This window comes from Myxocyprinus asiaticus, chromosome 47 (genome assembly GCF_019703515.2).
Source record: "Myxocyprinus asiaticus isolate MX2 ecotype Aquarium Trade chromosome 47, UBuf_Myxa_2, whole genome shotgun sequence".
In the NCBI taxonomy this organism is placed as follows: Eukaryota; Metazoa; Chordata; class Actinopteri; order Cypriniformes; family Catostomidae; genus Myxocyprinus; species Myxocyprinus asiaticus.
The window spans coordinates 17,135,210-17,150,936 of record NC_059390.1 but is presented as its reverse complement, the minus strand read 5'-3'; the positions used below and the strand labels follow the sequence as shown (position 1 = coordinate 17,150,936).

Sequence of the window (15,727 nt, the reverse complement as noted above, 5' to 3'; positions counted from 1 at the left end):
ACCAAGTTTTGTATCACTGCAGCAAAAAATAATTATTTTCGTTGTATAGCATTAGCACTGGTCTGTTTGCTGTGAGGACTATATCTTCTAGCAATTGGATAGCATTTAATGATTTTACTAAAAATATATATATTTATATATAACATTTCAATGAATATTTATGTTCCTAATATTTACATTATGTGATAACCATTTTATAAAAGCAACAAAGTGCCTAACAACACCCTTCAGCCATGTCTATATTCAGAATATTGCACATCCTCTCATACCTGCAGGCTTAAGTAAAGCAAATTTTAGTAGTTTGGTTATTTTTGTAATATTACTCTTCTTTAAAGCCACATTAGCTTATTTTCTATTTTATTTTTATTTTTTTGTATTGCAGAGTGCTAATAAACTTAAGCCACTTGCTGTGGTTTTCAAGCACGGCTCAATGACATCAGTGGCAGCAGCAAAAAATGGACCCTGGATTGTGCTTTTCATAGGAACCAAAGATGGCCAACTGATAAAGGTCTGCATTATCTCTCTCTAGTAAAACATAATGTAATCTTGTAAAAATGTAGAAAGGTTTGTGTTATGGGTAGGGGATAGAAAATATTGTTAGCTCAGAAAAAAGTCAAAATGTCCCCACCATGACTGAAAAACAACCATGTGTATTTACTGTGTATTTACTTTTTTAAAAACTTCCTCCCTTCAGAAACTACCCTATCATAAACAGGTTATGTGTTATTTCAGCAGCACTCTCTCAGCCCTAAGCTGTTTCATGTTTAGCACCCAGTTTAAAATTCTACAGTTGTCGTTCATAATATTCACAAAGATTGGATCATGCTGTTTTTTATTTGTAGCTTGTGTTGGATGAGACATTCAAAGCAGGCTGCCCAACGATACTATACAAATCTGATGATGAACGAGCAGTGTTTCCCAAAATACACTTAGATCCAGTAGATTCCAAACATGTCTACATAGCATTAAAGAACCAGGTGAGTTTTAAAACCGAAGATAAAATATCACTATATGACAGCATCATGCAACTAGAGCCAGTTTTAATACACAATAGATGTACTTGAGTAAATCCATCCAATATGTATTACTGCATCATTCTGTTGTATGTGGTAAAAGCTGACGCATTGTTTTATGCCTGAACACAGATAGTGCTAAGTAAGATTGTATATGAGTTCTTCTATACTGGTGCTGTGAGAGTTGAATCATGGTACTTTGTTCATTCTGTTCATGGGTTACATGCAGATCAGAAAAGTGCCTGTGGTTCAGTGTGCTAAATACAGTACTATGAAAGACTGCAGAATTTCTCTGGATCCTCATTGTGGCTGGTGTGTGAACACAAGCAGGTCAGGCTTCTACTTCATTGCACCTAGTTTTATTAATACATACGGACATTATGAGCATTGCAAGCAGTTCTGGTCTAGACTAGCTCTTTGGCTCTAAATAGCTTTAACTGACATATGCTTGTTCTCATGTTTTGGTTTAGATGTTCTACCAAAGAAGAATGCTTGAAATCTTCATGGCTGTCCATCCCAAGTGACTCCCTTCAGAAAGAGCTCCTTTCTTTTCAGGTGGCAGAGAAATCTTCCAGAGTGGTAAACATCATTATCTAGAAGTATTGGCTTGAAATTAAATTATTTTGACAATATTTCCAAGATTACTATTCACCAACAAATGCCTACTCCTACACAGATTGCTCTACATCTTGCCTTGAGTCTGGAGAGCACCGGAAACCTTACCTTCTCATGTGCCTTCACCACAGGGAGTGTAAACTTGTGTGATAAGCCTGATGCTGCTGGAGTATTCCCCAACTGCTCTTGTAGCTTTTCTGACCAGCTACTGTTTACCAGAGGTTAGTGTTCTATCTGTAGAGTTGAGCGTATGTACTAGTATCCAGTGTATTTATGTAGTCATAATATGACAAGCATGTTTTTATTGATCTATTCAGGTTTAACCGTCTCAGCTGCAGTAACTATTGGAGATCAGAAGATCACAGAGATGTTGACACTAAGGAACTGCTCCAGTATCACAAATAATTCCGCAAAAGCTTCTTATACACAGTGAGAAAATGCACCTAATAAACCTAAAAGTATTTTTGAAAGACTACATTGAATTCCTATTTTAGAGTTTTTTAGGTGTGTTCTGAAGTCACATTGTAACACTGAATTAATGCAGGTGTGTGCAGTGCATCTCAGCTGGGTGTCATTGGTCCTCTTCTCTCCAACAGTGTGTCTGGACACATGAATTTGGGCCGCAGTTACAAGTGGTAAAACATGTAAAGTGTTCTTTTCTACATGGATTCAACATGAATCTTAAGATGATTATATCAATTTACTGTGTTATTATTTATCTTATTCTTTTGTACTTTATGTTACAAATCATCTAGAAACCCTTTCAGAGAGTCAGGATTATATTAATGCAGTATTCATAACAGCTGACATATCAATGCACTGGCTGAAAATGAAAGTAAATGAACCAGTTAAAGTTGACATCTCTTTCTCCACTCTTTAGGATTTATGTAAAGATTTACACTCTGGGACGGACTATAAAGTAAGTGTCATACTGCATACAGTATATGCTCCACTTTACAGAATAGGGACGTATTTGCTTACTGTTCCCTTTTCAAATGAACAGCACTTTGAAAGATTCAGAGGATTTTGTTTCACATTTGAGGAACAACTTTCTTGTTAAACCTTTTTTAAAGAACAGTTGTGTTCTTGTTTAACATATCTTCAACAAACGTTCGGTCACAATCACATGACATGCAAATCTAAATGTCTTTGGGCTTTATATGACAGAGACTGAATAAAGTATTTATTTTATTGATGAAAAAGCTGTGTCATCGTTTCTACATGTAACTTTAAGACTTGTAGACTTCATGCAAGTTCTTAAAACACAGTTGCTCTGTGTACTATTAGTGGAATGTTTGATCATCAAGTAAGTGCACCATTTGTATCCAATAGGAGCCTGAGATTCTCTCCCTAGAGCCCAACAAAGTTTCTTTCCGTGGCAGAAACAGAGTTTTACTAAGAGGGACGAACCTTGAATCTGTCACCAAAATCCACATTCGAGGGGATCTGGACTGCATTCCAAAAGAGTAAGGCTTTGTGTGAATGTGTCTTTGCCGACCTGTGTTCAGTATGTATAATGTATACCGGTACTATACTACATATACTGTATATCTGAGTATGAACGTGTCCCTTCAGAGCTCCAGTGTTTGAACGCTCCAGTGACACTCTACGGTTCCACATTCCTCCTAGTGAAACTAAAGGCACAATGAAAGTGTGTGCTGTTACTCCTGATGGTCGTTGTCATGGTAACAGCATCATCACTTACAGTTCCCAGCCCAGCTGCACAGGAATACAGCCCAAAGTCACCTGGAACAGGTATGATTTACCATTTTAGACCACTATGAAATTGGCTTCCTGCTTCATTGTCCTCTACTTCACAGCTCTTCCATACAGAAAGCCACAGTGAAGTTGATGTACAGACCATGTTAGACATCAAATTCGCAAGAATGATGTTAATATGGAAATGTAAGATTTGCAAAGTAATCATTTGCAGAGAGACTGTTAGCACAGATGGAAAAAATAAACACTCACATGCAACACAGACAGCAAGAAATGAAATTAGAAGTGGGAACTGTGCTTAGGTCCTTTTGTGCATGTTCCTGTGACATCATCCTGACATATGACATGGGCTGGCAGCTTAATCCACAAATCTTTGCTCTGTGGTGTGCTTAAACTGTTGGAGTTTTGGTAAGGGAAACTTGCTTTTTTGGCAGCCAGGCAGCTTTCAATATTTTTGGCTGGTTTCATTTTTCCTTGAAAACCGGAATGTCATATTGTATGTTTTTGTGTGTATGTGAAAGTCACATACACAAATGTGAGTGGTTATTTTACAGCATACATTAATGAGTTTCATCTTCTGTCTCCCTGATTATGAAACTTACTTTTGTATTTGTCCATAAGTGGAGGACGGAAGATTCATGTGCAGGGTGCCAATATGGAGTTTGTGGAATCAATCATCATTGGTCCATTCAGTAAAGAGCTTATAACACACCACAACACAAGCTCTGGGGTAAGACAGCATTATTACTTTTGAAAAAATATTAAAGCTTAAAGTGAGCTTTACCCTAAGAATGTTACCATTGCAGCAGTTTATCTGTCATACAACCCCTCCCCTCCAACTACCTGTCATAGAAACCACAATTCTCCAACCTGGTCTCATAGTGAAAACGTGACTCTATATAGATTTTTGCATAATGGCTGATTATGACTTTATAAATACTTATTTTTCTCTCTATTACTCAGACCCTGCTATTTTATGATATCCACACACTTTTACTCTAAGTCATCATTTAAAAAATGATACTTTTTAATGCTTGTATTACAGACCGACACATACATACTTATTCCAACATGATTAGCTTGTGCAGTAGCTCACCTCATAGAGCACTGGAATAATGCTGCCTTCACGTGCTATCGGAATTATCGTAAATACGAGTTTCCCACTGGGAAGTTGCACATGAATGACCCCTCAAGTCGTAATTACTTGAGTTTCCGAGATGGGAGGAGTTCTAAACTTTCAACATAGCGGAGGAGTGTACAGTTTCTGTTTTGCATGGCAGGTCTTGTTAAATTTTCTAAATACAGCTAATTGTTAGCTTTTGCCAGTTTTGGTCATATTCATTTATGTATATCAGCAACCATTCTATGCATGTTTTACATTTTTACACCATTTAAATAGCTTGTATTTGATCAAAATTCAAAGCTAAGCTAACTGAATAATATGTATTATGGTGTCAAAATAAAAGTTCCTCAAGAAATATGAATGAATGAACCTGGTGTCATCCATGTTTCCTGTTCTTTCCAGCAACAAAGCACTTGAACACGACATACTCATAATTTCCACTTCAGAAGTGGGAAGTAGGATATTTCTGATAGAGTCAGAAGTCCGCAGTTCAAGTACAGCTATTGTATGAACACAAGCTGACACATGACATGACAAAGTCACAGAAGTGACACAATATGACTTAATTGTGACAGAATATGTGCTTTTCCTTTCTCTTCTGAATTTTAAAATACTAATGGTTAGGTTTAGGCATTGATTTGGCAAGGATGTCTTTTTTAAACATCTAATTTATATTTAAGAACACTATTGGTTAGGTTCAGGCAAAAGTTTTAGGTTAGGGAGGTATGTTTTAAAAACAAATTCACCTTAAAACCTCATCTGAATACAACACCATTTTACTCGCTTTTGGCACCCCCAGCTGGACATTTCACTGGAAAACTGAAGCCAAACATGTTATACAGTATGTACATTTTGAATTGCAAAAATGTTGTCATGTTAATTTCATGAGATCAGGCTGCTTTTCTCGATCCATTAAATTCCCAATGGATAAAATTCCGTCCTGCCCTTATTTTTCTTTCCTTTTTGAATACCCTGTTTCACTCCCAGAAATGGCACATTATGGAAGTAAAATGGGTTGCATATCATTTCATGTTGCACTCTAATTCTAACAAAGATCATTTATTGTATTTCCATTCTTTACATGTCACATACTGTATGTAAGAGTCATATTTTCATTCTCTCTTTTTTCAGAATGTGTGGTTTCACTCACACCCTCGTGATCACAATGATGTGGTTAGTTTATCTATGAAAGTTGGGAACTCCACTTTGAACTGTGTTGATAATTTCTCCTACCTTCCTGATCCAGAGTACACTGAATTCACCACCTCGCAGGTGTCTGACTACCTACTGGTGACCATTCAGGTATACAGTGACTTTAGTGAAACAGTGACATCAAATGTACACAAGCAAGCCCTAGCCTCGTACACAGAAATAATGTAATCAAAATTAGTACATAGTTATATCCACTTGGCAGGGCCATAACCACCATGAATTAGACAAATACATCATTAAATTGTTGAATAAATAAACAAAATATGGTTCTTGTGAGAAGCTGACTGAATTTGTGAAACAGCACATAAACATTCACACCACGTCTTTCTCTCTTGCTCTCTCACATTCTGTCTCTTTCAGAAAAAAGCAGATAAGTTGAATTTGAGTGAGAGTGAGGTGAATGTTACAGGTCTACAGGGTGATCAGAAACATGAGTGTGCTTTGGAGAGGATTGAGTCCAATGCGATACTTTGTAAGATTAAACTAGAACCTGGAAAAATCATCACTGTGGACACACTCATTGTAAGTCTGTATTGCTTTGTTAATGAAAACACAAAAATTAATTTCTTCTTGCAAAATGCCTTAATGATTAAATGTGATCATACTGTATGATGGTCAAAAGACCAAATGGTAAATGTAAAAACAGGTAAGCTATATACCTTTACTTCTGCTAGTTCCTTTTGTAAATTGAAAGGCTCATTTCTCTGTTATTATAATTTCCAGATACACATTGGTCATTCCCTAAAAAGACTTGAGATGTCACAAAGTGGTTCAAAGTATTTATACATCCTTGTTGCATTGATTCTGCTCATCATTTTGGGCACTGTAGGTGAGTCATTTCAAATGTATGTCACATGCTTTCAGTTAGGCCTGCAGGGGTTCAACTTGTGCTTGTATTCCTCTATCTAGTTGGAGTTGTCGTTCACCGTAAGAGCCAGATAAAAATGAATGAGAGAATGAACAAGCAACTGGAAATGCTGGAGAGTAACATCAGAAGGGATATTCGACAAGGTCGGTCACCACTGAAATGCTAGCACCATTGCAGCCAGCACACACTTTCACTTTTATTAGTGGCACTTTGCTGAGGCCAGCAAAAACAGTATATGACTATTCCTTACACTTGAATAAACACCTAACCAAGTGTTAAACTTTAAGACTTAAAATTTTACCTGGCAGTCGATAAAATGGGCAAAAAACTTGCATCGAGAGAGGGGCCCAATTAGGGCTGGGCTAGCTCATGAATATTAATTTGGTCACATTGTCTACAGCTCTACAGAGATTAACCAATGTCATAATAAACAAATTAATATTCATGAGCCACACCCCTAAACATTCGCTCATGACCCAGAGAGTCGCAAACTACCAGCATACAGTATAATCAGTGGTTCTCAATGTATGAGGCGCGGCGGTATTGCAAGGGGGGCACGGAAGACTGACCCGTCCTCAAATCTCATTCACTTCAACACATTCAACAAAAATAGTGAAAATACACATTAGAACCGATATGTGCAATTTCTTTTCCTCTGCCTTTTCTCCTGCCTTGTTTAAACTTTCGCACAAAAAAATTGAGAATCACTGCAGTATATGATCACAGAAGACTTGCCAATTACACATATGTAGAAGCTTGTCCAATAAAGAGCAAATAGTAAATACATCAGCCATTGAATGGCTGTTAGTATGAATATAACATAGACAGAAATAATTTTGTTTAGACTGTGGAATACATACAAAAATAGCCCACGCCATTAAGGATAGATAAATTCACCATGCAATCATGTTAAAACTACTAATACTAATACTAATACTTATTATGCAAACAATAGCAGACTAAGAGTGGCAAGAGCCTTCAGGAAAACTGTTTCGAAATAATAATTAATTTTTACATAGTTTGGTGGTGAAATTACACAATTCATATTAAAATTCATATTTGATCACTTGTACCGACTGCAGCCCATGTTGCCCATTGGGTTAACATGGCCCTGGGTCCAATACCATATCTAGGGACCAGAGTATTACGGGGCAATGTACAGTCAGCCGGTTGTTATCACAGTATAAACCCCTACAGGGTGATCTCATATTAGCCTGTTTATTTTACAATAAAAACCAGCTGACTGTACATTATCCTGTTTATTACAGGAATACTAACCAAATAAATAAATAAATGGACATGCATCAGAGTTCTGTTGTGACTAATGACTGTCTAACTGTTCATTATGCATCTTATTACAACTTCTTGCCAAATAAATAAATGAACGCACATGAAACATTGACACTGACACATTGAGTTGAAATAATTTTATTAGCTTACTAGAGATCGCACAGTGATCTGAGAAGCAGGAATGATGGCTCGCAATACCCGGATGAGCGGTCAGATATGTGGATGTTGTTGGTTGTAACTGAGCAATATCAGACCGCTAGATGGCACCATTGATCAATCAGAACTGAGAATTCCAGAGAGCCGTGTAATAAAGGGAAAAAATATTCTGAAATTGTATTCTACACTTAAGTATATACCGACTTGGGAGTAGGCTCTTTTGACTTGGAAGCAATAACCCCGATTCTAAAAAATGCCTCGCAATGCCCTAGCAGCCACACAGCAATGCCGTGGCACCAACAACACACTAGAATTATGGACCATCTATTTTCATAAAGTCAAATAAATTTTGTTACTTAAAAAAAAAAAAAATCCTTGAGGCTTTCATTCACACTCGTACAGTTGTGCTCAAAAGTTTGCATACTCTGGCAGAATTTGTGAAATTTTAGCACTGATTTTGAAAATATGACTGATCATGCAAAAAAACTGTCATTTATTTAAGGATAGTGATCATATGAAGCCATTTTTTACCACATAGTTGATTGGCTCCTTTTTAAATCATAATGATATCAGAAATCACCCAAATGGCCCTGATCAAAAGTTTACATACCCTTGAATGTTTGGCCTTGTTACAGACACACAAGGTGACACACACACATTTAAATGGCAATTAAAGGTTAATTTCCCACACCTGTGGCTTTTTAAATTGCAATTAGTGTGTGTATAAATAGTCAATAAGTTTGTTAGCTCTCACGTGGATGCACTGAGCAGGCTAGATACTGAGCCATGGGGAGCAGAAAAGTACTTTCAAAAGACCTGCGTAACAAGGTAATAGAACTTTATAAAGATGGAAAAGGATATAAAAAGATATCCAAAGCCTTGAAAATGCCAGTCAGTACTGTTCAATAGCTTATTAAGAAGTGAAAAATTCAGGGATCTCTTGATACCAAGCCAAGGTCAGGTAGACCAAGAAAGATTTCAGCCACAACTGCCAGAAGAATTGTTCAGGATACAAAGAAAAACCCAAAGGTAACCTCAGGAGAAATACAGGCTGCTTTGGAAAAAGACGGTGTGGTTGTTTCAAGGAGCACAATACGCCGATACTTGAACAAAAATGAGCTGCATGGTTCAGTTGCCAGAAAGAAGCCTTTACTGCACCAATGCCACAAAAAAGCCCGGTTACAATATGCCCGACAACACCTTGACATGCCTCACAGCTTCTGGCACACTGTAATTTGGAGTGACGAGACCAAAATAGAGCTTTATGGTCACAACCATAAGCGCTATGTTTGGAGAGGGGTCAACAATGCCTATAGTGAAAAGAATACCATCCCCACTGTGAAGCATGGTGGTGGCTCACTGATGTTTTGGGGGTGTGCGAGCTCTAAAGGCATGGGGAATCTTGTGAAAATTGATGGCAAGATGAATGCAGTATGTTATCAGAAAATACTGGCAGACAATTTGCATTCTTCTGCACGAAAGCTGCGCATGGGATGCTCTTGGACTTTCCAATACGACAATGACCCTAAGCACAAGGCCAAGTTGACCCTCCAATGGTTACAGCAGAAAAAGGTGAAGGTTCTGGAGTGGCCATCACAGTCTCCTGACCTTAATATCATCGAGCCACTCTGGGGAGATCTCAAACGTGCAGTTCATGCAAGACGACCAAAGACTTTGCATGACCTGGAGGCATTATGCCAAGACGAATGGGCAGCTATACCACCTGCTAGAATTTGGGGCCTCATAGACAACTATTACATAAGACTGCACACTGTCATTGATGCTAAAGGGGGCAATACACAGCATTGAGAACTAAGGTTATGCAGTCTTTTGAACAGGGGTTATTTCATTTTTTTCTTTGTTGCCATGTTTTGTTTTATGATTGTGCCATTCTGTTATAACCTACAGTTGAATATGAATCCCTTAAGAAATAGAAGAAATGTGTTTTGCCTGCTCACTCATGTTTTCTTTAAAAATGGTACATATATTACCAATTCTCCAAGGGTATGCAAACTTTTGAGCACAACTGTATACACACATGAACATGCTCATATGTTCTTGACAAAGCCAACATACTCTTATTCTACTTTTTTAGGCTTTTTTCAAAGTTTCTATGAATATTCGAACTGATCGAAATTACAGTTTTAGCACAGCGGACGAAATGACCAGAATCCCATTGACTTACCTTGATGGAATGTTCAAACGGGCCAACGGAATGTGTGTTAATTCAAACTCCAACTTTCAAAAAATTAAAAATTTAAAAGTAAACAATCCCACATAAGGCTTTAAAGGAGTATTCTAGGTTCAATACAAGTTAAGTTAAGCTCAATTGACAGCATTTGTGGCATAATGTTGATTTCCACAAAAGTTAATTTCGACTCGTCCCTCTTTTTCTTTAAAAACAAAAACAAAAATCTTGGTTCCAGTGAGGCACTTACAATGAAAGTGAATGTGGCTAATTTTTTTACATTAAAATACTCACTGTTTCAAAAGTATAGCCACAAGACATAAACAATATGCATGTAGACATGATTTTAGTTAACAAACCTTTTCTGTGTAGTTATTGCCAGTTTTACAACTTCATTACCATGAAGATGTAATCTCAACAAACCCAAAAACGACTGAAAAATTACAATTTTAACAACTTTACAGCTCAAATAATACATGTTTTAACAAAATAATTAATGTAAGTGCTTTTTTAAAATTATAAGCTTCACAATTCTGTGTTTGAACCCTCCAAAACTGGCCCCATTCACTTCCATTGTAAGTGCCTCACAGTAATACAGATTATTGCTTTTTTTTTTAAGAAAAGGAGAGACGAGTCTAAATTAATTTTTGTGGCATTCAACATTATGCCACAAATGCTGTCGATTGAGCTTAACTTGTATTGAAGCCGGAATTCTCCTTTAACTGTTCTTTCTATCTTTCTTTCTTTCTTTCTTTCTTTCTTTCTTGTCTGTCTATCCATCCATTCACCCATCCTTCAAACTTCCATTTTTTAAAACTAACTTTCAGAAATTGCTTCGTCAAGCCAACATCAGCCTTGATGAACTTTAACCACCTAGTTACTTTTTGTATTTGGCAGGCTTTGTTGATTTGCAAACAGAAAAATCAGACCTGATTGACAACATTGGAGCAATACCTTTCCTGGATTATAAGCACTTTGCTTCAAAAATCTTCTTTCCTGAGGTTCATGGACTTCATCTGTCTTTTACGAAACACACATACTGTATTTACTCATTTAAATCTATCAATGTTTGTTTGCTGTTTTATACTTCTTTACTTATGTTCTCTAGGCCAGCCCTCTGGCAACACTAATGATCAAAGACATCGGTCAGGTGAGATGCCACAGTATATTTACAGTTGTAATAAAATGTACATGAAGTACCAGCTTATTAGACTGTAAAAAAAATTTAACGTTTTAGTAAAGCTAAAAATCTGTCACTCTTGGACTTTTTTTTTTTTTTGGTCAGGATTCTGAGTGGGCCTCTGTTGATGAGAAATGTCAGGCTTTGGCTGTGCTGGTCAGAGATAAGCAGTTTCTCAGTTGTTTTGTGCATGCATTAGAGGAACAGAAGAACTTTAGCATTAAAGACAAGTGAGTATGAGATCAGTACACACATCACACAATTTAGCTGAACACACAACGCACGCACACACACATACACACACACGCACGCACGCACGCACGCACGCACGCACACACACACACACACACATGTTGGTGCAGCTATCATTATGAGGACTCTCCACAGACATAATGATTTTTATACTGTACGAACTATAGATTCTATCCCCCAACCCACACCCTAAACCTAACCCTCACAAAAAACTTTCTGCATTTTTACATTTTCAAAAAAACATCGTTTAGTATGTTTTTTAAGCCATTTGAATTATGAGGACACTAGAAATGTCCTCATAAACTACATTTATAGCATAATACCATTGTAATTACCAGTTTGTAATATAAAAAAGTCCTCGTAAACCATTTAAACCTGCCCACACACACACACACAAACTGCAGCCTAAAACATTCTCACCTCTGTCCACAGATAACTTTATCAACTTAAGAGGCATTGATTGTTATTTTTTAAATGGTGCCTTTTTGTCATTCGCATTTAGCGTTGTGAACAGAAGAAACAGAGTGAAAATGTTGACTCATGTTTGTGGCCAATAGAACTGATCTGTCTCCTTTGTGAACTTACAAATGTCCAAATATCTACCCTTCCTTTTAAAGATCCCATAAAATCAAAATATCTTGGTGAACGTATGTTAGCTTTGAGGGCATTTAAATGCTAGTGTACCTCTAAAAGTTGACAAAATTATCTTTAACCATAGCAGCTTGTAACTCTTCTGAGAAAACAAACCACACATATTGATGTCTCCTCTTGCACTTATACTCATTTTGTCCAACAAAATTTTTGCTCTGTCATAATGCTTTCATTTGTGAATTGCGAGAGAAGGAAGCATCCTGAAATTATTCTAATGACACAGCGTTTAGAAAACCTTAAATTAAAAGAGCATTAAGATCATCACAATATTCATTATGTTGCTTAATTTTATTTCACCACCAAAATCATTGCAAATATATTGTGAATATTCGATACATCACCAAGCCCTTGCATTAACACAGAAAAAAAAAATACTTGCTCGTCTAGGCATGTCATGTCATTTTTCTGTTATTTCCATTTATGTCTCTGTTTCTGTTCCTCTTTCTCTCTCTCACACACACACACACACTCTCTCTCTCTCTCCTAGATGTACAGTGGCATCTTTATTGACTGTCGCTCTGCATGGAGATCTGCTTTACCTCACAGAGGTAATGGAGGACCTTTTGCAGAGTCTGATGGACCAGTCCAGCAATGCAAATCCCAAACTTCTGCTGCGTCGCACAGAGTCAATTGTGGAGAAGCTCCTCACTAACTGGATGTCTATCTGTCTCTATGGCTACCTCAGGGTCTGTCCGTGCTGTCCCAAAATGAAAATTCAGTCATTGTTTACTCACCTCTGTGCTGTTATTACCCCATATGACTTTCTTTCTTTTTCTTTTGAAAAATTGAGAAATTGTGAAAAATGTTATGCTCAGTGGTGTCATACAATGGCAGTTTATGTTGACCACCTCTTCAAGCTTCAAGATGATGCAAAGTATAATTCAGAAGTCTAATAAATTATTACATGAGACTCATGATTGTTCTGAAAACATATGATGAGGTTTGGTGAGAAACCTTTGGTGAGTGTTATTTTGTGAAACTGTTGACCGACTGTTGCTCTTCTCTGCTTTCATGAGACTGCACGAGAGCAAGTTCAAGCAGCTTCCGCTCACGAAATGGGTAAGCTGCGTAAACTGCAGCTCTCGTGCAGTCTCATGAACGCGCAGAGGAGAGTGACGGTCGGTCAACAGTTTCACTAACTAATACATTCGATTTCGTTTTGTTTCTCACCAAACCTCATCATATGCTTTAACAATCATTAGTCTCGTGATAATTTATTAAACTTCTGAATTATAGTTTTGCATCCTTTTAAAGCTTGAAGAGGTGGTCACCTTAAACAGCCATTGTTTGACATCACTGAGCACACATTTTCTTTTCACAATTTCTCTATTTTAGTTAAGAAAAAGATAGAAAGTAATATGTGATTATAACAAAACAGGGGCAAGTAAACTATGACTGAATTAAATTTTTTGGGTGAACTAACTCATTAAATATTATATGTTTATCTATCCCCCAGTTTTATTTTGATGGCACTATGATTAAAGGGAAAGTTCACCCAAAAATGAAAATCTGTCATAATTTTCTCACCCTCTTGTCATTCTAAAACCATATGTCAATGTCTTTATTCTGTGGAACACAAAAAGAGAAATTTTGGAAGAACGCTCTTTCCAATACAACGAAAGTGAATAGTGACTGAGATTGTCTAGATCTCTAGTCTTCTGAAGACATACAATAGCCTTCTGTGAGTAACAGACCAAAATGTAATTCACACTCATTCACAGATTCAAACATTACAGAACAATCCACATTGTAATGTGCTGCACAAACTAGTGAATCTCATTTGGATATTTCAACTTGCACATAACAGTCGGTCACCAGACACAAAAGAACCAATGGCCTTTGGCATCATTGGTGTCAAGCCTGGTCTTGACTTGAGATTTGACACATGAGAGCTAAAGCAGAGGGCAAAAATGTAATTAAATAATTTACATTTTGGTCCATTCATCACACAAAGCTCTGTCTTCAGAAGACCTGGAATATATTCCAATTTGCTACTTTTATGATACACTACCGTTCAAAATTTAGGATCACTTACTCATTCTTTATTTTTTTTATTTTATTTTTTCTTCACATTTTAGAATAATAGTAAAGTCATCAAAACTATGGAATAACATAAATGGAACTATGGGAATTATGTTGTGACTAAACAAAATCCAAAATAAATCTTCAAAGTAGTCACCCTTTGCCTAGAATTTGCAGACATGTACTCTTGATATTTTCTCAACCAACTTCTTGAGGTATCACCCTGGGATGCTTTTTAAACAGTATTGAAGGAGTTCCCATCTATGTTGGGCACTTATTGGCAGCTTTGCTTTATTATTTGGTCCAAGTCATCAATTTCAAAAACTTTTTTTTATAATGAAATAAATGAATATGTTGGCACAATTATATTTTTGTCTACAAAACTAATTTCAAACATTTAAGCATACGCCATGAGATCATGAGAAACATTTCAGGCAAGTGACCCCAAACCTTTGAACAGTAGTGTACATTTTTGGAGCTTGACAGCCTCAATTCAGTTTCATTGTAAGGGAAAAAGCAGCTTGGACATTCTGCCTAACATCTCCTATTGTGTTCCACAGAAGAAAGAAAGTCATATCGTTAGAATGACAAGAGTCAGTGATGACAGAACTTTGGTTTTTGGGTGAACTATCCCTTTAAGAGTACAAAAACAAAACTTACAGTTGTTGTTAACTTCAGTTGTGTATATTTTGCCCTGTAGGAATCAGTAGGGCAGCCTCTCTTCCTGCTAGTGTCAGCTCTGACTCAGCAGATCTCTAAAGGGCCTGTGGACTCAGTGACAGAGAAAGCTCTGTACACACTTAGTGAAGACTGGCTTCTCTGCCAAGCACAAGACTTTGAGGCCCTGGTCAGTATTTCCTCATTCACAGTCTGTTTCTTTGCAAACTTCACCAAAAAACGTAAACCTTTTGCAATGTGTACGCCACATTGACATTTTTAAAACTTTATATTTAAAAAGCAGCAAATATATCCCTCCTGTCTTAGTACGATTTATATATGATAAAGATCTGAAAAATGCAGAAAAAAAGTAAGTTTCCTGACAGCATAATTTCTTTTGTGAATCGGGTGCTAAAACAACACTGACAAAGTGTGCAAATAAACGGCACTATCAGTGGCCACAGTTAATTCCAGAGACTATTTAGCAGAGACAGGTCACTTCTATTAAAATGAATGGGAAAAATTGGAACGGCCAAAGTTCAATGGATGTAGAAAGGAAGTCCCGCCTTACAGATAAAAGAGCGAATCACCTTTTAGATACAAACGTCGCCTGTCAAACAACTCGAGAACGTGCATTCGCATTAGCTATACAAGCCAGGAAAATTATTATTTTAGTGTAATCTGAGGTAAAGAAGTACAACTTCTGATACTAGTGTTGTCAGATTTTTACTGCTGATTTGAAATATGTGTTAATCGTAATCTTGACCAACCGTTTTGGATA

At 36.9% G+C, this 15,727-nt stretch overlaps 1 protein-coding gene across 4 annotated transcripts in view; it reads left to right on the top strand.

Moving 5' to 3' along the window:
• The window catches only part of LOC127436877 (plexin-C1-like), a 35,437-nt gene that overhangs the window by 1,961 nt on the left and 17,749 nt on the right, over window positions 1-15,727 (top strand). For 3 of the 4 annotated variants that reach the window (XR_007896470.1, XM_051691343.1, XM_051691345.1), the window contains exons 2-21: window positions 383-508; window positions 843-977; window positions 1,243-1,343; window positions 1,484-1,592; window positions 1,690-1,849; window positions 1,946-2,057; window positions 2,173-2,272; window positions 2,509-2,547; window positions 2,961-3,094; window positions 3,204-3,383; window positions 3,969-4,077; window positions 5,602-5,772; window positions 6,043-6,204; window positions 6,406-6,511; window positions 6,592-6,693; window positions 11,082-11,185; window positions 11,293-11,334; window positions 11,470-11,594; window positions 12,755-12,953; window positions 14,990-15,136. Coding sequence is in view for 3 of the 4 variants with exons in the window: in XM_051691343.1 (XP_051547303.1) it covers window positions 383-508; window positions 843-977; window positions 1,243-1,343; window positions 1,484-1,592; window positions 1,690-1,849; window positions 1,946-2,057; window positions 2,173-2,272; window positions 2,509-2,547; window positions 2,961-3,094; window positions 3,204-3,383; window positions 3,969-4,077; window positions 5,602-5,772; window positions 6,043-6,204; window positions 6,406-6,511; window positions 6,592-6,693; window positions 11,082-11,185; window positions 11,293-11,334; window positions 11,470-11,594; window positions 12,755-12,953; window positions 14,990-15,136 (2,463 nt within the window). In the remaining variant the exon portion in view is untranslated. The remainder of the gene's footprint in view (window positions 1-382; window positions 509-842; window positions 978-1,242; window positions 1,344-1,483; window positions 1,593-1,689; window positions 1,850-1,945; window positions 2,058-2,172; window positions 2,273-2,508; window positions 2,548-2,960; window positions 3,095-3,203; window positions 3,384-3,968; window positions 4,078-5,601; window positions 5,773-6,042; window positions 6,205-6,405; window positions 6,512-6,591; window positions 6,694-11,081; window positions 11,186-11,292; window positions 11,335-11,469; window positions 11,595-12,754; window positions 12,954-14,989; window positions 15,137-15,727) is intronic. The other variant, XM_051691344.1, reaches the window with a different exon arrangement.